At 39.6% G+C, this 27,111-nt stretch overlaps 1 protein-coding gene across 1 annotated transcript; it reads right to left on the reverse strand.

Moving 5' to 3' along the window:
- Positions 1-2,735: 2,735 nt before the first annotated feature.
- On the reverse strand, positions 2,736-22,946 carry LOC143402565 (adhesion G-protein coupled receptor F2). The gene is made up of 8 exons (XM_076860115.2): positions 22,875-22,946; positions 20,347-20,389; positions 19,457-19,608; positions 17,088-17,321; positions 14,901-16,262; positions 11,076-11,117; positions 7,941-8,000; positions 2,736-3,032 (listed from the first exon to the last, which is right to left on the reverse strand). The coding sequence occupies exons 1-8, from the start codon at positions 22,944-22,946 to the stop codon at positions 2,736-2,738; spliced, it is 2,262 nt and encodes a 753-aa protein (XP_076716230.2).
- Between the last annotated feature and the right edge of the window lie 4,165 nt (positions 22,947-27,111).

Genomic DNA, 27,111 nt, shown 5'->3' on the forward strand with positions numbered 1-27,111 from the left:
ATCTTTTCTGAGATTAGTCTGGATCCAAATTCTGATAGGTCTCAAAATCACAAAACTCAGAGTTGGGAAGCATTCACACAGCTCACCAACTATCCTGGTATTTACCATAATTTCAAAGAAACTGATAGTCCCAGCAATTACTCTGTCCCATGAAGAAAGCTAAATGTGTGCACATGCGCGCGTGCGCGCACACACACACACACACAGCATCTAGGGACACAACAATTTAGAGCTTTCACGATTTATCTCATAATCTAAGGAATATGAGACTTCAAACAGCACATCACTGTCCCCTCAAAAGAAGGGAGATACCTCTGCAAAAGGTTCTAACAGTAAGTGGAAGAAATGTTTTAAGTTTCTATAAAGACAACTTTGTCAGCCTGGTTAAAAAAGAAACCACTACAGAATGCTTTTTATAAAACATTCAGCTTTGCATTCAGTCTAAAGGAAGGGAATTGAATTTTATCATGCAAGAGGATAATTCAGGGACAGTGAGTCTAATTGCCTGACAGGATGTTTTTCATTTTTCACTCCTAGAAGTGAGCAATTAGAGCCTGACCGATGACTCTTTGAAGAAAAACAAACATAAAAGAGACTTAGGAAACACTCCAACTTGGAGCTGGCCAATTTCTAAATAATGTTCGGGAAGGATCCTGCAGAATCAAGCATTCCAGAAAATACCATCATAAATCACACATTTCTCCCATGCTGGAACATATTCAAAAACATTTCTTTCTTCAGGAGAAAAGAGGTGTGGGCTTGGGACAGGTACTCACGGTATCCAGAAAGTAGATCTAGCAGCCGGGAGGTGGAGAATCACCCAGCTGGCAGATTGGCACTGAGTTCCCACCATCGTGCCCCTGCATCACGTGTGCCCACACTGGTGCCCCCCACAGTCTTCCTTCAGTGACCATGACCCCTCTTTTTCATCTTTTGGAAGGGAAGTCCAGGAGGCCCTGGTGAGAACCAGCCGCCTATTGTAAGAAGCCAATCTGACAACAGTATAGCTGCCCACAGCTTCAAGGCTTGTGCAAGTGTGTGACTCACTCCACAGTGGGTCCGTCGAGCACACCTTAGAGAAATTACAAGTTTCTCTTGTCTGAAGCAGAGCCATTAAAGTGAGTCACCTGTTTGTCCTGCCATTCCTCATCTTTATCTCGGATGATGACATGAGACTCTATGTTCCACCTACTACACTGGTGTGAGTAGGAGAGTGATAATATGCAAGATTGCACCACCATCGCTGATGATTTTAAAAGGTTTTTATTGCTTTTCTGCCTAAACCCATGTTGAACTTGGAGAAAACTGGCTGAATTTTCTAGAGCCAGAAACTTATTCTGCGCCATCTTGGGAAGCATTGAGGAACTACACAGAATAGGTTAACTCCTGATGAACCTTGGAGATGACACATGCAATGTCCAGCACATCTCACAAAGGGGGTGACTTTTAGATAAATACATCAGCAAATCACAATCTAATCTCTAGCTTGACACCAGAGGGATTTATTTATTTATTTGATGATGAGGAAGAGGAACGGTAGTTCTTATTGAGCCTCCACCTGGCTGTAGGTAACTCAGACCTAGAATACATAGTCCACATAGTCTGCACTTGTGGGAAACTTCACTTGATATGACTCAAGCTGTGTAGCTACTTTGAGTTGTTCTTCTCACTACCAAATAATTTCATACATAGTAATTCTGGGGTCTTCTATTTACAGGCCTTCCTTCCCTCAAAGATCTGATACAAACCTGCCTTTAGATGTTACCACAGGAAGGTATGGACAATAGAGAAATACATAAGAGGAAATTCTATTCCACATTTTACAGTAATGATGGTCAAGGAGGCAATGTTTGTTGAAATGGGTCAGATTTATTTAGGTCACTAGTTAAGTACTAGGTCATTTGGGATTTGGAAAAACCAGTATCAAGAGGTTGTGTAACCAAAGGACTTTACATATTTAGTGAACACATTCTATATACAAAGCACCTTGCTCTGCTCTATAAGCATGTGAAAGTAGGTAACACAGTGAGCAACAAGGTTTTACAGTCTTATCTGGGAAAGAAAATGTATGCACATAAAGGACTCAAAGTAAACAAACAGTAAAACATTATATATATATATATATATATATATATATATATATCTCGATGTAAAGTGAATGGCACAGGTTATAAATCACATAACACATTAAGGAAGGAGGATCAGCATTTCTGGTTAGACCAATCAGGGAATACTTCTCCGGAAAAAAAGAAAGTGAAGCTAAGCTTAGACAAGGACAGGGCTTAGAGCCCTGTGCCACACCCTCTTATTTCCAAGGCAGGGAACCATGTATTATTACCAGAGTAGCATTGATAAAAGGCTCATTCTATGGTAGTAAACTCAGCAGATTTTGCACAGACCAAATTGAATGCTTGACTCTTTTATTTAACAGTCAGTCAACTAGTTCCTGTGGGCATATCTACATCCAAACTCATGTAAAGAGCAGAGCTGAGCTGTACATTTGTTTGTGTTATGTGTGTTTGTATGTGTACACATATTCACAAGTACTCTTAAAAAAAACTTAACATTTAATGAGCAATTAATATTTGCCAAGTACTATTCTAAATACCTGCATTTGTACATTTAATCTATACAGTAATCTTCTGAGGTAGGTTTTCTTATCTTCAATTTACAGAAAAGTAGTCTAAGGAATGTAAGTGACTTTCCCAAGGATGGCCATAAATAAAGTACTCTACTCATGAGTCTGCCTTAGGCAGTGTTAGCACCAATTTCTCCTTGGTCCACCTGACCAAGTCATCCCCTTTGTGAGGTGTAAGCAGGATACTGCATGTGTCCCTGTCAAGGTCATCAGGAGCCAACCTATCCCATGCAGTTCCTCGACATTTTCTAAGATGGTGCAGAGTAGTTTGGGGCTGCCGAAGAGTGAGCACAACTTCTTCACAGGGTCCCAAAATAATTCTGTAGTTTCTTGTATCATCCATGGGCCTTTCTTGGTGTAATGATGAGCATGGTGGGGTATCTTTCCCAATATCCTATCTCCAGAAGTGAGTACACTGTAGTGTTTTCATACCAGCTGTGACTGCTTAATACATGATACAAACAACAGGCTAATCCCTCCTTCTGTCCCTGTGCTCAGAATCCTCAGCTGTAAAATGAGGCAATTAGACTTAGGCTTTTCTAAGGTCTGTCCAGATTCACAGTCATCTAACTACTTGGCTTTATAAGATTCCATCTTTGCCTCAATATATTGACTCTGGATAAGTGGCATTTCTTGATGCCTAATTTCTGTGCACTGAGAAAAACCAGGACTATGCCTATCTCACCTCCTTCTCTTAAGGAGTCTCTCCAGGTCTATTGCTAAAAGACAAATTCAAATCACTTTCTGACTCCATTTGAGAAGAATGCTATTGTTGTCCCAATATAAGCAGTGCCTCTTGTAAGATAATTCTTTCTCCAGGTTGATGCATTTTTTTCTACCTTCTGATGAATCTCTTTATTATTCCTTTGCCTTCTCACACTTCTCACTTAGAGGAAGATGCCTTGGAGCAAAAAAAAAAAAAAAAAAAAAAAAAACAGAAAGAAAGAGACACTACTCGTGCACAAAGTGAGCCTCACATTCCCATTTCTACTGGAACATCAATAACACTGGCTTCTTGGTGAGATAATTGGGATCATCCACTGTTCCATGGTTTTCTCCTGCGGCAGCTGTCAATGCACTTACTCTGTAAAGGGGCTTCTACCTATAACATTGTTCTCTATCCAGCAACACCTGGTTTGAAGGTTAAATTTGTTTACATACAAAGTTAAGAAAATGAGCAGCTTTGACCTTGAAATATGATATTCCCTTTCCCCATCACAGGCTTCAAATATACAGTGTTGGTGACAGAAAGTATAAACAGAAAGCCCTTCAGTGGCTACCTGATCTTGGAGAGAAAGTCAAGAACTGGGAGTCCACAGACTTGGGCTTCTGCCTTTGATTAGCTGTGCTCACAACTCCAGGCTTCTGCCTCCTTGACTTGAAATAGGGTTTTGTTTTGTTTTGTTTTTTCTGATTCAAACTCTATGATTTTCACTTGGCTTATGACTAAAGAAGTCACATCTGTATATATATGGTTCATGGGCAAGACGTATTCAGTAGCACAGAACAACTCAGAAGAAGGACTTCCATCCTCTGCACACTTCGTGCCCTCCTCTGACAGCTCCACGGCGTGAGGTTTCCTTCATTCTCTCTGGTGGCAAGAAGACAGGAATAAGCACATTTCTTCTTTGGGCTCTGCCATTCCTGGAATGAACAACCTCATCATGAACAGAAAATCACAGCTTTAACGTACATGTAGCAAAACCCAAAGGCTATTCACAACAATTGCATTATAAAGCTCACTCTTTCTTGAACCTTTGGGTAGAGCCCTCTTGGCAGATGGAGAGTCTCTTCTCTTGAGGCCATTCCAGAATCGAGAGAACAAACTTGTTCTATTGCCTACAAGTGTTGTGTTCCAAACCAAACTTCTCTTAGGAAAGACCCTTCCTTTTCCCTGCACAAGGCTCTGGGCATTGCCCAAGGCCCAAAGGCTGCTGAAGCCTGGAGTAAGGGGCAGGAGGCTCCCTTTGCAGGCCTGAATACGTCTGCCTCCATTTCTGTTTCTGTCACTCTGTGTGCATCTCGTCTGTGCAGTCATTCCCTCTACCTAATTCCGTGTGTCTGAGTGTCCCTATGCACCACTCAGCCTCTCTGTGCTGCATCTCCCTGTCTCTGTGAATCTTGTGTCTGTCTCCCTCTCTGCTCTTCCCTTTCTAGATATAGAGGGACATCAGGACACAGGATTGGGACAGTGTACCTATACATGTCCATGTAGGGAGATGGCTGTCTTCAACTCTGAGCCACCATATCCCTCTGTCTAGATGTCTCTGAACTTGTTTCCCCCTGTAGCTCCCTTCTCTAACTCTCTATTTTTTTTTCTGTCCAGTTTTCAGACACTACCTCAAATGTAAAGCAACTTTTTACATTACCCCTAGGGCCTCTCCCAAATATGTTCCATCATAATTTCTTGATCTTTTAAGATGAGAAAAAAGAGAGAGGTGACAGTGGGAAATTTGGGGATATTGCTTATATAATTTATGGTGTCCTAAAATGGGAAATTAGGGGACAGATTGAAGAGAGGGAGCAGTTAAGCAGAGCGGGCACCGGTGCTCAGTGCTCTAATTCACAAACCTTCTCAGACATGCCTGATGGTTTTGCAAGGATGGCAAAAATTTCAGTAGCTCAAGAACTGGAAATGTGAATGAATTTCTAACTATACCAAAGTGACAATAGATTGTATGAAAGAATCCTTTCAATCAAGAAAAAATCATTTCTAATTACAATCGAATTATCATTTTTGAAAAAAGTGCACATGCATGGCACATGCATGGAGACCCTCTGGCTTTGCACTCACCTCCTGAGTTAGGAATGCATGTAGTTTGTTAGCTTGGCCCTTTGGTGGGTTGACAAGAGAATTCAGAAGAAAGGTCCTAAGAAAGACAAAGTATAATTGTGCTTATCATTATTAGTTCGTTTGCAATTATCACAGTAATTTAAAGCACACGAGGATTTAAAGCAGAGATTTATTTTATCTTTTAACTTCACCCTTTCACCTCTTTATATTAGAACCACTAACAATACAGGAACAGGCTGGTGTGAAAGGTCCTCCTCCTCTCCAGCCAGGCCTGCCTGGATCCCTCTCCTGAAAGAGTCCCTAGTTGGGGTCCCAGGAAGGGAGGAACACAGAGAGGATGGTGCAGAATGGTCCTCGGACCCCAAGCACCCCTTCTCATTTGATCTGCTGAAATCCTCAACATTAAAGTAATTCCTTTCGGATGTACATGTATTGAAAATATATCTTTTAGGTATGTTTTAGGTATATGTTGCCTAAGAGAAGTAACACACTAATACACTAGTAGATTTACTATCACATTACCATAGGCTAATTCATGATATTAGATGTAATATAACCACAGACGAGCATTTATTATCCTGGGTGTAGGGTATTGGGACTGACCCTGTCCAGGCAAGTACTACCCAGGGTGAGTTAAACCTGGATGTAGAAGATTGCTACCTACAAATCAGGGGCTGACAAAGCTGGAGAGGAGAACAGATGATAGACCATGCCTACTTCCATCTTCTGAGCAGGTTGATAAAGCTAATAAGCTAGTGAGCAGAATGCAGGAAGGATTTCAAGAAGTGAGCCGAAAGGTACCTAGTACTTAGACCCGTGAATCCTAACCCCAGCCGTGCATTAGAATTACTGCAGAGTTTAAAGACATGCTTAGGCCCTAAACCCAAGAGTTTCTGATGTAATTTTTCTTCATTGAGGCCTGGACTATAGTATTTTTTTTAAAGTTCCCTTAATGCTTCTAATGTACAGCCGACATTGAAAACCACTGACAGCCTGTAGACAATTGACAATAAAGTACTGAGCATCGTTTGGATTTATTCATTTAAAAACCAAAGAGAAATGGACAAGATGACTCTTTTTCTTTGTCACAGAAAGGCAAACTTTCCCTTTTGTGGCCTGAACGGACCAATACTGAAAGCACATTTAAAAAAAGAGTAGTGCTAACCTGGAAGAGATCAAGACAGTGCCCTGAGAGCACTGTGACCGTGGACAGGCGACAGAGGGGTATGCTTAAATCAGGTGCACTGGTAGGAAGCAGTATTTATGAAGTTAAGATCCTTTCAGAAGGCTTTTGGTGAATGCATCTCAGCCTTGACTGTACATTAGAATCACCTGGGAAGCTGTCAAAACTCCCCAAACCCAAGGCATACCGCAGACCCATCCAGGCGTATGACCCAGTAACCCCATTTTTTGGAATCTTCCCAGTTGATTCTCATGTGTGGCTGAGGTTGAAAGCGACTGCTTTAAATAATTATTAGTGTCAATACTCAGTAAATTTGCCTTTTTTTAATCTGTCTTTAGCTGGAAGGAATATTGAGAAGTCAGTCATCTCCCAGGTGTAGAAACCAAGGACTAAGAACAAGATCAAAGCTTAGGTAAAAGTAAGAGTAGATGCAATAAGCAAAGAAAAGGAAGAAAAAGGAGAGAAGATAAGGAGACAAAAGAGACAAAGAAAAGAGAATGGGAAGGCAAAGGACATAGGGAAAGGTGATAATAGTGCTACTCAGGGCCACAGGTACAACAGTCCCAGAATGACCTGTCACCCACCAGGTGCCTATCTCCTGTAGCACCAGCTCTTGACGGGTGGTATTGGTCCTTTCAGATGTGGCCTGGAAAACTCTAGATCACCTCCTCTCTTGTTGCTGGTCTATGTCTTAGGTTAACCTCAAATCCCTTTTCTGCTGCCATCTAGAAAGTTTCAGATTGTCTCTCACTCACTCAGAACAAGTTTGCTTAACAATAAATGGTTTCTAAGTTATAAGAATAGAATATATGTTAAAGGACATGTTATGGTCTATCCTATTAGATAATAATGACTGAATCTTCTCTACAACATCCCTGAGCTGACCCCCAGCCTACTTAACTCCAGTTATCGTGGCAACTGGCCCATCTTGAAAACCAAGCTCTCAAGAAGTTCTTTGTGTGGGATCAGAATATGGCTCCCTGAAATTTTCACACTGTGGATGTCATGCAACTGATCAGCAGAGAACCATCAGTCTGGTGGGATCAGACTTCTCAGTTCCCCTCATTTCTCTCTTTCATCCTGTGCTCTCTTACATCTCCAAACTTGCCACCTCGTTACTCACCTCTAAGTGCATTTAGGCCTAATTTAATTTCTCTGGATTTCAAGATTTTATTTCTCTGTAAATCTGGTACTCAGAAAGAATATGAGCAGCTCAAACAGGCACTCACTTGGGGAAAAAACAAATTACAGAGTGTTGAGGTGCCAGTTCTGCACTGTTATCTTGCTGGTTTACCAATGCAAAAAAATGCACAGGAGAGCTTTACCTCTGATATTCTGGCGATCCATTTCACAGAGTTCACTCGACCCTTTAAGGCTTCTCTTATCTGGATATTTAACAAAAGGAGTTAAGAATTAAAAGGTTATATGAAGTTAATACATGTACCTGAACCTGGCAAATACTGTGACAAGGGAATGTTATCAGCCGGGTCCCTATTGGTAGAACACAGAGGGATCAGTAACCTGGTGGAATGGTCTGGGAAGGAACTGGGACCTTGGGGAAGACAGGAGAGGTAGAACTGGCTTAGGAGACTCATGTTCAGGAACTTAAGCCTGGACCCAATGGCTAAGAAGTAAAATTGGTCACAAGCTTGAGGATTTCAAACATAAGGCTTTAATTTATTTATTGTACTTTATTTTACTTTTGGAACATTTAAATAGTTAATCACTTCCACAATTTGTCAATGATTCCACCCATTTCTAGATGAAAAAAGAAAGTACTATACAACATAGCTACAGTCCATGGAATCAAGGAAATAAGAATATTAAATAACAATTACATTTGGTTTTATAACTTTAAAGTGCTTTTCACAGTTGTCATCTTGTTTTACCCCCCACCAAAAAAAAAAAAAAAAAAAAAAAAAAAAAAACCCTGCAGGATAGATATTATTATCCCCATTCTACAGCTGAGGAAATTAAGGCTCCAAGATTGACTTCTAAAATCTTCTAGCTACTAAGAGAAACAACCAGGACTTGAATTCACATCCCCTGATTCCAGATCATCCTTTCCTCTCCTGTTGAATATCGTACCTCTTCTTATTTCCTCTGACTTTCCTTCTGCTGTGAAAATGTTACTTACATTCCGAGGCCTTGTATAAGTTCTGTCTTCACAATTAACTTATGCCAAAGCCATCCAGTTCAGGGTGACTTCACCCTTCCCTGAAAATGCAGTTTTCTTTGTCACTCCCAAGGTCCAATGAGGGGTCAGGGGCCAGTGCACCAAATGATCCACTGGGATTTGTGGAGATATATTAGAGCTCCTATTTACATTTTTTGTTGTCATTCTTTTTCAACTCTGTGTTGCATAATTATATACTTTTATAAGGTACATAATTCATACTTTAAAAATTAATAGTAAGCACATTTTGGCATACATGCTCACTGTTTTTGACTGACTACTACTTGTTTTTGGAGATGACTAGAAATTATAGTTTTTCTTCCATCAATCATGTAGGCTCCTGTGATACTTTCAAGTGTTTACCTTTTGAGGAACCTCAGATTCATAAGCATTAAGAACTCCCCAATTGCACACAGCTAGTACAGATGCTCTTTGAATGACAATGGGATTGCATCCCCATAAACCTGTTTCAGTCAGTTCTGTGTCAGTGTGACCAACAAGAACAACTTAGGAGAGGAAAAGTTTATTTTCAGCTCACTGTTGCAAAGGTTCGTCTAAGGTGAGCAGAATCCACTGATTTGCATCAAAGTTGAGGCAATACATCATGGCCTCCTCTTGGAGAAAAATCTGCTCAGTTTCTGGTGGGGTCAGAAAGCAAAGGGGGCCACGAGAAAGAACAACCAGGAACCCACCTCCTCCAGCCATGCCCACCTCCTGGGATTCAAACTAAGTTACAATCCAATCAATTTACCTTTGAATATTCCTGCATTAACACAGTAGCTTTGGGGAGACACCTCATAATCAAACCCATTGTAAGTCAAATATCATAAGTTAAACTTAATCCATTTAGCCTACTGAACATCATAGCTTAGCAACACAGTGGAGTATCAGTTGTTTACCATTGCAACACCTGGCTGACTGGGACTTGCCAACACCCAGCCTGGTGAGAGAGTATCACACTGCACATTTCCAGCCCAGGAAAAGATCAGAATTCAAAATTTGAAATAAAGTTTCTACTGAATGCATATCACTTTTGCACCAACATAAAGTGAAAATTTCATAAATTGGAACTTTGTTAAGTTAGGAACTATTAGGTACATAGAAATACCAAGACTAATATGCTTTCACCTCTCAATAATTATTACCAGGTTGATATGATAACCTTAAAAAATGATGAGAGGACAATTGTGAAAGTCTTCTTTCATAAGCCTTTGATATCAACCTAATAATAGAATTAGCATCCATACTTTTTAGAAAGCCATAACTTTGCAGTGAAGATGAGTTTTGCTTTCGTTTCGTTGTGTGTGTTTGTTTTTGTTTTTGTTTTTGTTTTTTTTTGGGGGGGGGCATATCCAACCTCATATTGTCCCTTTTGACTTTATAAATTAATTTATTTTAATTAGTAGAAGGTGTTTGTATCTATATCTGAGAGGGTTGTTTGCTATTCCAAGAGGCAACACAATACAATGGGGGAAAAGGGGACAATCTCAGAAGCCTCAGTAAACATCTGAGGTTTTATTTGTTTAATTTTTATTTGTTCTCACCACTTACAACAATCAACACTCATCTGTGTTTGGAGAATTCCCTTCCTTTAGTCCACTGCTCTTCAAGGTGAAAATCAGGAACTTACTCCTCCAACCAATTCTGCAGCTAAGGTACAGTTACACAACCTGAGTTCAGATCATCAGCCCCCTCATTGCAAAAAACCAGGTACCACCGAGCCCCAACAGGCTGGGTTGGAGGTAATTCCCTACATAGCAGTAGTAGCAATTCTAGTTTAAGTATCCACTGTGTAACATTGGCCTATTGAGCTTTGCTATCTGTGCCAAGCCAAAGGGCAGGAACAATGGTATCTCTCTTGGAACAGCTCTGTCCTGTGCATTGGAGACAATTCCTGCAGTGGAACCTCCAAGCCAAGGAGAGATCCTCCCAAAGATGGCACTGTGAGATGGAACAAACCCCTTTTCTGCCTCAGTGGGTCATGGTGGGTTTGTGCAGAGTTCCGAACAAGCTACTTAATCATTCTGTTTTCCCATCTGTAAAATTGAAAATGGTAATATCCAAGATCGTTTTGAGGATTAGAACTAATGTGCATAAAATACTTATCCTCTCAAGAGCTCAAAAGGTGGTAGATGTCACCTTCGTTATAAGGAACAGTGGTGCTCTACTCATGTGACTCTACACATGACTCAGGTGAAAGACTCTCAGTGGCCTTTACAAGTGAGCATCTCAGGGCAAAGTACTGGTAACACAAGAAAGAAAAAAAAGAATTTATATACGGTACCTTTGGGTCCAGGATTGTTCCAAACACCAGGATGAAGAAGCCCTGTGAAAGATAAAAAAGGGAGGAGAAGCCATTTACAAAATGATAATAATAAATACTAGTATTTATCATTCCACCACTATTTGGGTAAAAAGAAAACAATTTTATTCAATCTTTTAATTTCTTATTTTAAGATTCTAATTTCCTATTTTATGACACTGTGAAACCTCAGCAAACCAAACAGAACAAGGTCCTTGCTTCATACAGGAATATTTGAAGGATTTTTTTTAAGGTGAGCAAAATAAAAGTATTTATCATTTAGCAGAAACTATTCCTCTTATTGGAATATAAGTTCCAAGAAAGAGTTAGGCAATGGACAGCAGCCTTGCAGTCCCTGAACAATAAGTAATGAAAGAAACTTCCACAACAAAGAGCAAAAAGAAGTGTGCTTAGCTTCCCAGGACACACTCAACCTCCTTCTCCTATCCACAGCAAAGAATATTACAAAACTTTGCAAAGAAAAACCAAATATATGCATACTCAGAAAAAATTAATAAATCATAAAATAGATTGACTTTCTAACCATATTGCAGTTGCTCCAAAGAAGATAAAATAGAGGGAATTGATTGGTTCTTCAATCTCCTACCATCCATACAAGAGGAGGATCCCATAAAACGAAAAACAGGTTGTTCCTTTGCAATTTTAGTCCATTTGAGTTTCTTACTTTTTTCACCATAGATTGGCACAAAACTTCTTTGGACAAGGAAGGATAGGGAGTAGTCCCATTTTTCAGATAAGAAAAAGAAAGCTCAGACATTCCACTTTCATTAAGTGATAGAGATATCCATTGGCGGTGGTGGCGGGGCGGTGGGGGGGAAGCAAAGAGTTTTCTTGAATGTTCAGTTACTTACACTATGGATCAAAAAGGGAAGTGAGATAAAGACCTTTTCTTTAGGCCTCCTTATGAAGTTGCTCCAATTTCATAAGTAAATACAAACCCAGTCAGAAGCCTGTTAAGGCTCATGGGTTTAATACAACTGGCACCATAAGGATGTTACAATCAGATTCATCAGTGAGAATAACACCCAACCTACAGCTAACAGTTTGGTAGAAGTCCTCCTGAGAGATGGAGGACTTTACAGGAACAGGTGTACAGCCACACAGCTCATTCATTCCCCCGAACATATATACCTTTCCATCCAGCCTGTCCAACAAACATTCAACACTTTGCTCCACACATAGCTTTTATCAGATTGCTCTTTTGTGTGATACTCTTAGCCTACAAGGTAATTATTGAAACCTGTCATTGTTTCTACTTAAAAAAAAAAAATGTCCTCTGGACTACAAAGTATTATTCTTAAAAAGATGCTTAGGACAAATACTTGTCAGCCTGATTTTGGTGCTAGGAATGCATTTGGAATCAGAATTAAATGAGGCTGGCTCAGAAATTTAAAATATTAAAGATCTGTAAACCACCATTCTAGCATGTTTCTGCTTAGAATCTGCATTCTTTGGCTAAAGGACTAAGAAGAGTTTCTCTCCTCATAAGATTTTCAATTCCTTAGGGTTGACCTATTTATATTTATATCCACAACAGGTAGCACAATGACTGACACAAAATAAATACTCAATAAGGATGGTGTCTCTGTACTGAGTTTTTATGTGTTTGATAACTTTATGATACACTCTGCCCCTGTATAGCCACAAATATGTAAAGGAAACGTTTAATTAAAATCACTTTTCATTGGTTTGTGCCCCTTGGGGAAAGTTACCTAAAATGTCAATGAGAAGATTTAGACAAAAGATTAGTCATGAAGTTTAATATCTGAAGGAAAAGGGATGAGAGAATGTACCTATTAAGAACTTATCAGCCGCATCTTTGCATTTCTTTTAGTAGATAAAACACAATTTGAGCAAGTAAATTCCAAGGTGTTCCCCCAAGTTTTAATATATGTGCTGTAGATTTCTCCTACTAAAACAGCTACAGGGGGTCCCCAAACCTCACCCAGCCCACAATTACCTCCCATAAATAACAGGAGGGGATACCAATCAGAAGTAACTATGGATCATTAAGATAGCAGCTAACTACCTAATACACCTCCATAGTAAAGGGGATGGTTAAGCCATTGGAGATACTCCCATGGGGCTGGGACCAGGAAATCTTCAGAAGAGTCTTCCTCACACACGTTCTGGGCCTCCCAGCATATTTCAGAATCTCTTTTCTGCTCTGTCAGCCTCAACTGCCTCTTGTGTCTTCTCATCCTAAGAATCTGTTTCCCTCCTTCTTCTTATCCGGCTTTCTGTGTCTCCCGCCTCATAACTGTTATCTCCTCTCCATGACTGATTCCTCTTCCTCTCCTCCCTTCCTAGGCATCGTGAAGATGTATTGATCCAATGAGATGCTGGTAAATAACTATCAACTCTCCTAATTTGTAGTATTTACCCATCACTATGGTTAAGTGCTCTCACTGGGGCTGATTAAATCTAGCAATACAACACGGCTGAGCATGAAGGTAGGAAGAAATGGGCAGTAGCACATCATTACTTAGTATTTCCACCCTATGGATATAGCAAACCCAAATCAAGAGCATAGTAAAATGTTAGACAAATGATTAGGAAGTGATTAGTCTCAAAGTATGATCTTTGTTTTTAATTTATTTCATTGCACATTTTAATTTTTGCTGAGGATTGTGTTTATAACCAGCTCACAAAATTCCTGAGAATGTGTCAGTTCCCATGAGCCAGAACAAGCCAGCTTCAGCACAGCCCTGCCTTCTGCCCTCCCAATGTCTGGCTCTTACCCATGCCCTGCTCTCAGCTCCCCAATGACTTCTACACATGGAGCCCCAAACTGCTCCTGGCCCAGAGTCAAGGCAAAAACTGAATGGAAATTTCAATTCATCCTAGTATGACAGGTCAAAGTGCTCACAGACTAGTCCAGAAGAAAAAATCACAGGGGAGATGGCCCCAAGGGAGACAAAAAAGGTAAGTGCTATGGGGTGAGACATGAGCTAAGGTCCCTTGGAAGATAGGTATGGGATATGCTGAACTGAGACTTGGGAAAACTGGGTTCTCACCTCAGTCCTATTTATGATTAGTTTTGTAAACATGTGTAAGGAATTGATAATTACTAATTGCTCTACAAATATACAGTACAATGAATAGTTTCCAAAGAAATGTGAGGCATCCTCTCTTATTAACATTGTTCTCATACATTATTTTCAAACCCCTATATTATGCAAAATATCTTATTAGCATAGAAAATTTGTCAAGGATAAAACTGCAAATGTTGTTAATTCATACAAGATATGAGAGAAGAGAAACCTTTTTTAATGCCACTCTATATAGCACAACTTGTTAAAATAAGATGGTTTCCAATGGCAACTAAAAATTCTAAGTGGCAGAAAATATAATAAAAAATTTAATAACTCCAGTTATAACCCTAAATTTGGGCAGAGGTGTTATTGTTTAATTTCTCAACAGTAACAAGTCAGCCTATTAGAAGCCTGCTTATGATCTTTAGATTATTTTAGTACTTTGATGCTTTCACAATCATGATTTTATTTCCAAACAACTCTATGAAGTGGACAATATTATACCCATTTTATGTATAAGAAAAATATGCTTGAAAAAGTTAAGTAAATATTCCAAGATCTTATTAAACAGTATTAGTAAATAAGAGGGTCAAAATTCAAATCCAGGCCTTTCTGGAACAAAGGCTAATTTTCTTATTCCAGATATGCTATTTAATTGTCTTTTTTATAATCTGATGCCACAAACTCCCGATCACAAAACCTCTTCACATATTCTCTCACTTCAATCTTGAGCAGAAGCATCTGGACTTACCTGGAAGGCATTGAGCAGGGAGAAGATAATGTGGAAGGCCAGGGAGCTGTCATCAATGACTGTGGCTATTCCGAATCCCCAGGTCAGACCCAGCAGTGGTGTGAGGATGGCGATGTTCTTACTGATTCTCACAATGGCTCTCACTTCCTGGAACATGGAACTGCCAATGGCAGCTCGCTGGGTCTTGGTGATGACCAGTGTGACCGTGATCAGGTTGACTATCACAATGGCCAGAGCTGGGACCACAAAGGCCAAGAGGGCTTTGGTGGTGTCCCAGTTAAGCCAGCAGGCCTCTGGCCGTAGGTAGCCTTTGCCAGGCTCTGTGACAGCGACTGTAATAACAGCAATGACCAAAGGGCACCCATAACCCACTGAAAAGAGAGATGCCACCAGGGCTGACTTGGGCAGTGTATGGAAAACAACCAGAATTCCATAGAGGATGAGGAGTGCCTTGGCAAGCATCCAGAAAAACACAGACAGGTAAAAGAAATGAACAAAAAATGTTGCTGCTACACACCCATTGTGGTGTGTCATTGAACCACTGAGAAAGGAAGCCACAATGAACCACACATCAGCCATCAGTAAGGTGGCCGCAATGTTAGCGATACACAGGTGGCGTAAGTATGAGATCTCGGTCTTCGTCACTTGACTCCACACTAAGGCCTCAATGGACAAGCAAAGGATCAGGCTAAGAATCGAAATGCCCAGGCCTATGTATGTGATATAAATCAGAATTGGGCTCTCCAAGGTCTGAGGTGACATAAGAATTGAGAAAGAGGTAAACAACTTGCTTGGCCAACATTTGCAAACAGCTTGCTGGGAGTTTTCTTGAATCATTTTACAGGCCTGCTTGTCCCATCTGCTCTCCAGGGAGTGCCAGCCAACACACTGTGTCTTCCTTTCCTCTGACTTGCTGATCTTTTCGAAAATCAGTGAGATTCTTTTAAGTTCCTTGGGCAAAATGACAGACAGAACAAGCCCATTTGCAGTGACACTTTCCAAAAGACTGGCTTCCAAGATGGCCCCAAGAGTTGGAAATGCAATGCTGATGATCTGAGAAGGGGAAGGCACCTTCTGAAGTTCTTCTTGACTAATCAACACCCTCCCAGTAACTTCATTGCCAGTGTCATTAACTTTCATGGAAAAAGTGAAATTCTTTCCTGTGTTGTCTTCAGAAATGGTGGTGCCCATGGTATGAATGAAGACATCTGATATGTCAATGGGATGTTTACTTACAAAAAGCTTTCTTGCAAAGGAATTGACTGAGTGAAGCAGAACACAGCTGCTGTTTCTGTCAGGAATGAAGGTCCAGTTTGAAATGCTTTTGCTGTTAAGAATGTGGTTGGCCATGGTGCTGTAACTCTGCCAGTGAAGAACTGGTATTAGTACTGAGTCACTCTCAAACAGCCAATGCATTCAAGATTCACTTTTACAAAGTGCGGTCCTCCGACCAGCAGCACAGGCATCCCCTAAGAACTTCTTAAAGGCAGAGAATCCTACCCCAGATCCTTAATGAATGACTTAATGAATCAGAATCAGCATCAGAACAAGATCCCCAGGCAATCTGCTCATTTCTATCATCAATTCAACTTCACAAAAATTACAGTTTGCAAAACTACAATTTGCTTAACCTGTCAAGTACCCATCATGTGATTAAAAACATCTGTTAAATTCCAACTGTTGCAGAATCCTATACAGGAACATAGTAAATGGGAAACTGACCCCAGAGGCTGAAGCTACTTTTTAACTACTCTTTGCTTTGAACAAAAGAAACAGATCCAGTTCCATTTCAACGTTTCTGCAGAGAATATGGCTATTTTCTTGGCATTCCATTATTTTCTGTTTTAGTAACCAGCGCTAACTCACAAATAAAAGTAAGAAAGATGTTTCTCTCTGCCAAAGCTAGAATGATTCTTAGAGGTTTACAGCAGCCAAAATTGGAAAAGCAGACTCCAATGTTCACCACAGTCCCAAGTAAGTGCAGTCTATAAATGTTTGTTAATTCAACAAGTTATTCATTCTTTCTTTATGTTTTCATTGAGAGTTTACTGAGCTCTTTCTATGCTAGATACTGGAAATACTGAGGTGGAAGAGTCTTCAGCTCCAAGAAGCTCAGAGAATACTCCAAGTAACCTAAATTCCTTTTCCATGTAGACAGTGCTCTACTAAATATCCAAGGCCACTCACCTTCATCTTTGCCTCATCAACATCTGTCAGCAGAGCTGTTGAAATGTTGTGTAAGAGCTGTACAATGACAGCGATGTTTCCTGGTATCCGGGGAGACCGCTTAATGTTTTTAATCACACAAGACAAATCTTTTGGACACTTCTGCATCAACATATCTGTTATGGTCTCAGATTTTCCAGCATATTCATTTATTCTTATGGTTTCTCCAAATGGTTTAGCTAAATATGAGTCCTCCTAAGATACAGCCAAAACAAAGAAATTTTTAATATGTCATGTTTATGTTAAGGATAAGAGTACTTTTACCAAAATTTACCAGTCTTATTGTACAATTGTGAATTGCATAATGATTTTCTGTTTTCTATTTCAAAGTCACATTTAGGATAGAATAACTTGATCAATACCAAGGTAAATGAACCAAAAAAAAAAAAAAAATGGCCTACTCCTTAACCCCTCCTTCAAAACAGCAACTGTCATCTTTCACATTAGATTTTGGACAGCCTCTGTGTATACATACTATGTGTGCACATTCGTGTGTGTGTGTGTGTGTGTGTGTGTGTGTGTGTAGAGACAGAGAGAGAGAGAGAGAGAGAGAGAGAGAAAGATTAGATTTCTAGTGAAATTTAAGCTTATTTTTACTATTTCCCAAAACCAAAGTCTGAGACATGACTATAACTGAACTAGATTGAACAAAACAATAAGAACACTGAGGTACAAGAATCACTGAGGTACAAGAATGCGAGAATGTTTAAAAACAGTGACAGACAGTATCTCCCATTGATTCAGGTTCTGAGTCCCATGCTTTATGGTAGAAATGGTAAACTATGGCCCCTAGGTAACTGCCTTCTGCCTTTTTTTTTTTGGTTTGTTGGTTTTTGCATTTTCTCTTTTGTGAATAAAATTTTATTGGAACTTGGGCTGGGGATGTGGCTCAAGCGGTACCATACAAACAAAGATGTTGCCGAAAACTAAAAAATAAATATGAAAAAAATTCTCTCTCCCTCTCTCTTTAAAAAAATAAAAAATATGAAAAAAAAATTTTATTGGAACTCCACTGGCTTATTCACTTAAGTATTGTCTATGGCTGCTTTCACACTATAATGGAAGAGCTGTACAGCAGTAACAGAGAGCATGTGACCCACAAAACCGACGTAATTCACTGTCTGGCCCTTTACAGAAAAGTGTGCTGACCTTGCTTGAAAGGACCTCCAGCCTACCCTTTCACAGGAAGAGGAGTCTGTGGATCCAGAAGACATGCCAATGCAGAGCCCGTGGCCCTGCTAGAGACATGTAAATGCCCTACTCAACACTCCAGGTCTACTTCTAGGGCCTGGAAGGGCTTCTTCCCCAAAGCTAGATGACACCACCATCCTAGGGGTGTAAGAGGTTAAGAGGCACTGTTTTCAGGGTATTAGATGCATGACCTTGGCAGTGCACTGCCTTTGAGGAATAGAATGGAATCTGGAATGGAAGCAGACAGGTTATATCTTATTTAGCAATTTTTAAGTTAAAACATTTGAATATTAAGACATATTGTGTGTGGGTCTGCACATACATCTTTGCTCAATCTCCCCAGATGTTAGAACTGGAGAGCCTCTTGAAGTCTGATCAGAGACTCCTAGTCTAATACCCACTAAATACTCCCTAGAGAGGTGCACAAACACAACAACAACAACAACAAAAGAAATGTTCCTAAAACCAAAGAAATGCTAAAGCAGAGACTCCTCTGAAGGAACCAGGAGCTGATTTAACTGCACAATAGTAAAGCCCCTGCCAGAAAAGGAGAAAAAGAAGCAAAGGAGAAGAAATAGCATTTGACCTGAGTTTATTAGACTTTAATTAAAAAGCTATGTAATTACTTAAGTATATATGAAAATGTCCGTTTGATGATAAAGTCATTCCCTTTAGGCCAGCTGGCTTCTCACATTTGGATGAAAACAGAAATCACCTGTGGATCTTGATAGACAATAGATTCTGATTTAGCAGGCCAAGGTGGGGCCCAAATTCCACATGTCTAAAAAAGTTTCCAGGGCTGCTGCCAGTGGGTGAAGGACACCTTATTCCTCAGAGCTTTGGGGTGTTAAAGGGCTAACTGAGCAGTTTTCTATGACAATTGTGGCACCCATTGTAGCTCTAACCTAAATGACTGGGTTCCTTCATGTCAAGAAAGGGTGTGAGGAACTGAAGCACAAATGCTCAAAATTAAGAGAGTAGAGATATGTAGGTATTTACGTATTAACAAACAACTATTACCACCCCATCTCATGTTCGTCTTCCCCCTAATGTAAGCCCAATATGAATTGCTAATTCAAGGTTCCACTTTTTTCAGAGAGCCCACAAAAGAATCCATGTTATGAGAGACAGGATATTACCTCAAAGATGTTGAAGGCATTAAGAGTCCGGCAGGTATCAGTAACTTTGTACCATTTGTTTTTCCTGCATGAAAATCCCATATTTCCCTCAGTGCCTGGAGGGCAAGGTTGGCTGCAATGGGAATTGTCCATACAGACATAATCACATACACCTGGGAGAAAAAAAAGATGTCCATATCAGATCGAAAGCTCTGAGATCTAAGTTATGCTGGGCCAATCACCAAGGTGTCCCTGAAGTAAAGGCACATAAATCTGGTGGATGTCAGGTATCTTTTCTTGGTAAAATGGCAGAAGATTAAAATGAATCGGTGGGCATCACATATTTCAGCAACAAAATCCTATCGTGTCTGATAGAATCTTATCCTGAACTCCAATATATAAAACATATAAAAGTGGAATTGCCCCAGTTAAATTGGGCCAGAAGAGTCCACAGCTTAGCCCACTGGGTCACTCCTGTGCCCACAGAAACCCCTGGGCAACTCCTCAGATTGCTAAAGCTTTCCAGATCAGCTCATTTGGAATCCACTGTCCCTGATGTTCCTAGAGAAGCCCTCCAGTTCTAGAAACTTATAGTGTGTCACATCATCAATGAGCTTTCACGGATCCCTTTTAGCCACCTCCCTGGTTTGAATCCACTCAATACAAAAAATCTATGGCAAAGAAGTCTCAGGCCAGGATGGAGCAGGGAATGCTGGGAGGAAAGAGGAACACACCTGTGGTCAAAGGCACATTTTAACACAAGGAAAAAAAAAAAAAAAAAAACAGAGTCCAAATACAAGCTACCAAGATGTCCCATCTGCTATGCCATGTGACGAAGACTGAGAATGGCCTTCTGTTACAATATAGGAACAGTCAGCCTTCCATGTGATTAGGAACTGCTGCCAACATACCATGTGGCCTGGCAGGCACCTTCTCCGTGTTTTTGTTGGCAGCCTAGACAGAAAAATAAAAAATTCATGTCAAAATCAATTGTTGATATGCAATCCCAATGGTTCATTTTAGTCACAGATGAAAAACTATGACTGAATCAGCTGTGAGGCCAGTGTGGCCACTGAAACCTGAGCTGTGAAGTATGGCCCGTGGCCCCATTTTCCCCTCGGCCCTCCCTCCCATTGCACCAGCAGGCGTCCACTTCTGTCTCCAGTAAGAACAGTCCACACTCTGTCCACAAGATACATTGTGGACAGAGGTGGATTTACAGGGAAATTAATGAAGGTTCACTTTGCTTCTAGAGGCCCCTTTGAATTCTGGGAACACAGGACTGAATATCCTTGAAATCATGGATGTGGTATGGCTTATTTTATAGGGAAGGGAATAAAGTCCTATTTACATAAGCAGAATAACTAAAGTTCTTCCATGAAAAGAATATTAAAATAATAGTCTTAAGAGTTCTGGAAGATTCTTTACATCACCCAGTCCAACCCTCTTATTTTACAGATAAGAAAACTGAGGCCTTGCTAGATGAGGTGCCCTGCACAAGGCTACATAAGGAGTTCCTCTCATGGCTGAGACTAGGACTTTACCATCTCCTTAGGGAACAGGTTTGTTTGTTTGTTTGTTTGTTTGTTTGTTTTTTCAAAGAGCCAGCCCATGTCTACCTCTGACAGGCAGAGTAGGTATGTGGAAGGAAGCATAGGCTTCTCAAGGGGCCCCAAAGCCATGCTGATAGAGCCATGTTCTTCAATACACTATGGGAAACGCAGTAGGAAGTCAACACTCTGCATGAGACTTGACCCATTAAACCAACTCCAGTGAAGTCACATCATATCAGTCAGGTATGTGGGCAGAAGGCCATGGTATGAAGTTTGCAAGTAGTTCTGGAAAACCTGTCTTCTTAAATGAAGGACCTAATTTAATTCTTCCCAGCTATTTTCCAAAGCATGCCATATGTGACTCCTCTGATCATTTCATTTCTAGGGGGCCTGCAGTGTGGATCACTTCAGCTTCAGATACCAACAATCCTCAACCTAATAACATAAAAAAGACAGTTGCAAATCGGCAGCCTGCTCAACTGGTTAGGCTGCCCCAGTGCGAGGGCAAGTCAAGAGGGGGCAATTCCAAACTGTTTAGCGCCCAGAAACTTCTATAATAGAGGAAAAAAAGGATAAAATGTCCCTGATGAGGTGATCCCAGCAATCAAGATAAACAAAGCCAACCTCCCATCCTCTGTCTACACTCCACATTCTGTCTGGTAGAAAACTGTGGATTAGGGGCTAGGAATGTGGCTCAGCAGTGGAGTGCACGCCAAGCATGTTAGAGCCCTGGGTTCAATCCTCAGCACCACATAAAATAAATAAAATAAAGGTATCTTGTTCAACTACAATTAAATAATAAATATTAAAAAAAAATTTAAAAAGAAAACTGTGGATTAAAAAAATCAAATTAAGAGGGGGAAATAGTACCATGTTGTGGGGTTGGAGTGTCTCCGGCGAAAAAGCTTCTAAAGGGTCTCTAATTTCTCCTGGAACCAGATATGCATTCTGTGTTGGCAGAAGGGGAGTCATGGAAAAGAGTCCCACCCACACTAGTTAAGGCAAACTACTTAGAAAGTAAATATTATTTGGAAAACTGCTGAAAAAAACTTTGAATCTCCCCTGCTCCTCTCTCAAGAAAGCTTTACTAAAAAGGAACATATTAAAATGGAAATAGCAAGAAGCTGAGAATCTAAAGACAGATGTTCTCACCTTGGCCCTGTAGCTGAGCAGGGTGCATACCTCATGCAAATTACATTCTACAACATTGGCCTCAATCTCTCCATCTATAAAACAAGGGAGTGGAGCTTCACCTGTCAATCTCAGAACTGTGATCAAATAATAATACTCTCTTCTCAAGATCCCAAGATGCTCAAAATATTTTTTTTCTCTCTCTCACACTTTCTTTCCACATATTATTTTAAATAAGCAACTAATAGGGAAATTTAAATGACCTATGGTATGAAAGAAAATATTCCAGAGAGAGGCCCATTTTTGCTCTTCATTATCAGTTTCCCAAAGAAGATGCTTTTGCCATTTTGACTAGGATGATGAACTACTGTGCCAAACCAGTTTTAGATCCTGCCAACTAAATGCCATTAATAACTGCCCGTCATGATGGTAACTCCACCACCTCTACATTTTCAAGAGCCCCTTAGGAAATAGCATCACCCTGATTATAAGCAAGTGAAAGGTTATGGAAAGAAGTTTATTACCCTTCATTTCAATCTTATTGCATCTCAGAATAAAATGAGGGGAAATAATTTGTAGTTATTGGCTGGCATGGGTTTTTGTTAACTGTAGCTGCAGTTTCTTCTGTCAGGGCTGTCACTCCATCACCATCCTCTCTAGCTCATGGGCTCTCGGGAAACTGAGAGCTGGTTGATGGATTCTGTTGTCCATTTACATTCCCCACCCATTTCCTCCACCTTTCCCCCTTTTCTTACCTGACTTAATATCTTACAGGACTCTGTGGGCAAAAGAAACACCAAACAGAAGAACAAAAGTGTACAAGTCATTGTCTTCCACACAGTTGAATTTCTTGCTTCTATAAAAATAAACAAAAGGGCAAAATATCGCAAATTGGAAGCTCTGATCATTCTATGCCACCGTAGACCATCAGCCTGTGAGACTGGGCTCTGTCTTCAGTGCTGACCACTCAGAATTCTCTACTCCAGAGGTGGTGACCCATCAACTTCACCAGGAGGCTACAGGTGTAAGCACCAGCCCACACGGGGAGGTACAGGCAATTGCTGAGCGATCCCTCACCCTCTGCTGCCAGCTTACAAGTCACACCTAACATGGGAATCCCTCCAAATGAAGCTGCTGCTTACCAGATTTCACCTCGCCTACGAGGTATAATAAATAACAGCCTGTGTTTGGGCAGCAGGAATGATGGTTCACTCTCTGGGTTCGGCAGGGCTGAGAAACGTGTAGGTGGCTATAGTGGAAGATGAGCTGGGGTTCCTATGGATAAGCTCAGCCAAGATACATTTTTTGAAAGACAGTAAGCACCAGACTTGGCCTATTTATCCCACCCTCCCCAGTAATTCTCATGGATAGGTAGTGATTTTCTTTAAAACTAATCTGCTATTGTTATGTTTATCTGAAATGATGTCAAAACTCAATGGATTTCTTGACACCAAGAATGCCTGGCAGATGGTGGGAACATAATACATTCAATAAAGGAATAAGGAGGGAGGGAGATAGGGTGGAAGGAAGAGAAGACATGAAAGAGGGAAGGTGGATGGAAAGAGCTGAGGATTTGTATCAGGATCTGTGTTCTATAAAGGATTCACCGAAGTTAAGAATGTGAATATTAAATTTTAATAATTTTACTATCTTCATCCTGAGCAAGGTCATCTGTGAAAGATATTTGATGTCTTCATTCTCAAATAAAAGGGTTAAGAAGACCTGGATGTCATCACAAAATCCAGGAGCTATCAAAATGATTAATATTGGTTACTTGGCCATTTTTAGTCCAAAATAAATCTTTACCCAATTATGCGTAGTTTTATAGCAAACCATGTCATTATTTTAGAGACTAGACAGCAACAATTTTTCAATCATGTTTCTTGCACTGAAATATTAGTCTAGCCGAAATTCCACTGAAATTCAATAATTGTTTAAAAATTTTTGTATTGCCTATTTCAGCCTGGTTGCAAATACTATTTTCTGCAAAGTCTGTAGCTTTTACACAAAGGGGCAAAGGGAGTGAGTACATTATTGCTCATCACTTTTATGTGTCTTTGGTGGCAAAACAGATGGACACACAATTTCAAGTTAAGTGGTAGCTTTTTTCTATCTTTTATTCCAACTTGAGTCATTCAAAGACATGGAGACTCCAGTATAAAAACCATCCAAATGACCCATTAGAATCATTACCACAATGTAATTACTGCTTTGTGCAAAATCATCAAAACTAAAAAACTAGAAATATGTTGACATAATTCTCATACCACTTGATAATAATTCCATACTTTTTTTGAATTAATTTTAATAATTTTCATCATCCAATGTTCCTTCTCATGTCTAAAACAAATTTTATAAATTCTTTGAGACAACAAACTTTCATAAAGTTAGTATTACTTGGCCCCAAAACTCAAGTAAATTTTTTTTAAAAGTTGAGTAATTTATTCATTTCTGCAAATCAAGAAGAAAATCATCTTGTTTGCTTAAAATTTTAATGTGTTGTATTAAAATATAATCTTTATTACATTATCATTTTCCTTTAAAGTTGAAATATAATTAAGTTTAATGCTTTTCAAAATGTTTTTTGGTTATTACTAAAATTAAATTTCTATGTATGACAAAGTAAGCACTCTGAGTTTTATGTGGGAATGATCTTCATTAGACAGGAGCCACTCCTTTGTTAGACTTTGAAGTGTGACCTTTCTTATTTCAACAATGGTGATTCTAATTCTTAATGACTTTTTAGCTTATTCTTAATTCTTTTGACTGAAAGGAAAATTTCCAAGAGTCAACATTTTTGTGTTTAGCTTATAAAACTGATTGCTTTTTAAATACAGTGGCATGTTTTAATCTAGGCTCAGATGAAAACAGTTTTCTTCCAGTTTTGTTGACATTAAGCCATAGTCATTAACTCCTTTTTCGGATCCACAGAAAATTCAGAAGAAGTAAAAGGGTATAGTGGCAAAATAGAAGCATGGCTCTACTATTTCGACCACACGGTGCTCCCTCCACCCAGACCCTTCATGCCATTTTTTTTTTCTAAAAACCACTGGTATCCAACAGTTCCCATTCCCCTACCCCATGTGATTGGATTATGACTCTGAAAGAAGGGATAGTTGGAGTATAATTCTTGCCTCTCAAACAAATGCCTGAAATGTTGTCTTTGTGTAGCCTAAGCCAAAAACTTCATTACAAATATGCATTTCAGAAAAGACTTATCTCTTAAGAACATAATCTAAAAAAAAAAAAAAAAAAAACAACAACAACTCATGTAATTCAAACTTGCCTCCCCACCTGCAATAAGCAATCACATCAGTACTGAAATTTCACAAGGGGAAATGTGTCAATTGCAACATGCACAATTTTAAAAAAATAAAAATATAGAAACTACTTCACTATCTCCTTCATTTAAAAAAAAAATGAAACCACAGAGTATACTGCTATACTTTGCAGATGGCTAAATCTGCAAAGAGATAATATTTCCAATTCTCAAATCTAGATTACACTTTTCCCTTCTCTTGTCTGATTTACAAACCTGAAGAAGATGCTTAAGATGTTCATTTATGTGTTGATTTCACAAACAAAAATGGAACCCCTCATTGCTAAGCAATGTACTAGCAGTTAAAAATTAAACAACAACTAGGATGACTTTTTTCCCTCACCCGCCACGGGAAAGTCACAGTGAAACCAGGCACAGCCTCAGGGCTGGGTACTTGGATGGGCTTGCTTCTTAGAGACCAACAGACCCTAAGGGGCAAAACTGGTATAACTGACATGACAGGAAGTATCTCAAAGTTCCAGATTCCGTAAATGATTCTCATCTTTGTTGGCAATTTAATTATATAAAATATCTCTTCCTATCTGTATCAAAATCCTCCACCCCAAAGCCATACAGTTGGCGGGCAACAGGCACAGCTCACTAACATGAAACAACAGGCAGAAAGAAAATGTGTGAATCACATGCTTGGAGTGTTTAATGCACAACTTCTTCAGAAAAAAGCATTTGCTTAATTAAAAAGTATAAGTGCGCATGCGCACACACAGGCCAATAAAGACAGGCAATTTTGTAGAGTAATTTTGAAAAAAAAAAAAAATCTTTTGCAAGTTGACCTCTCACATCTTGATTAACAACAACAAAAAAGAGAAAATATTGGGATAGTCATCACAAATCACATCAATCACAAAGGTAAACAAAACTCCAGACAGAACTTTAACTACCAACCAGGAACATTTCAATCACCAGTTTTGTCAGCTGATAGTCTGCGGCTACTACTTGCATAATTAGATTTTACAATTGTTGAGGTTTCAAATGATATTCCAAAAAGAACTATAAAAGTTCCCCGGGCAGACTGTGGGTATACACTTCATATAATCTCAGGGGTGGAAGATTCCATAGCGTCGGTCATTAACCATCCCATCATGTCACCCTTGGTCAGTGAACAGGGTGTACCTCCTGCCTGAGTGCAGTCATTGTGGAAGGGCAGAGGAGAGTAAAGCAAACAGTTATTTATTCTTTGTCAGAGGCCATGTTGATGTTAGCTCTTTTTAGGCCTTCAAACAATTCTGTGTTTCTGAAATGACTTCCAGAGTTTTCCAATGTTAAGGAACTGAAAATTGACCCTGCCCAATTTTCAATTACCAGGCAGCATAGTTGGGATTTGAACCTAGGTTTGTTATCTTTTAGGTTTTTTTTTCCAAAATATCATGTGACTTTTCTAAAATATGAAAGAGCTGATTTTTGTATGTATCTAATTCTTTCAGAGCATTTCACTATAACTTTCAACTTGATGTCATAATAATTTTATGAAGTAAGCAAAATAGATACCATTTTTTCCTTGTTTAACAGAGGGAAAATCATGGTTCAGAAACAAGTGATTTGCCCAAGTTCATACTGCAAGTTATTGGAAGATCCAGATTCTCTTTGGACTCCTTATCCAAGACTCTTAAATGAGATCATCCCTTAGTTTCCACAGGGGACTGGTGCCAAGACTT

This window comes from Callospermophilus lateralis, chromosome 6 (assembly GCF_048772815.1).
Source record: "Callospermophilus lateralis isolate mCalLat2 chromosome 6, mCalLat2.hap1, whole genome shotgun sequence".
NCBI lineage: Eukaryota > Metazoa > Chordata > Mammalia > Rodentia > Sciuridae > Callospermophilus > Callospermophilus lateralis.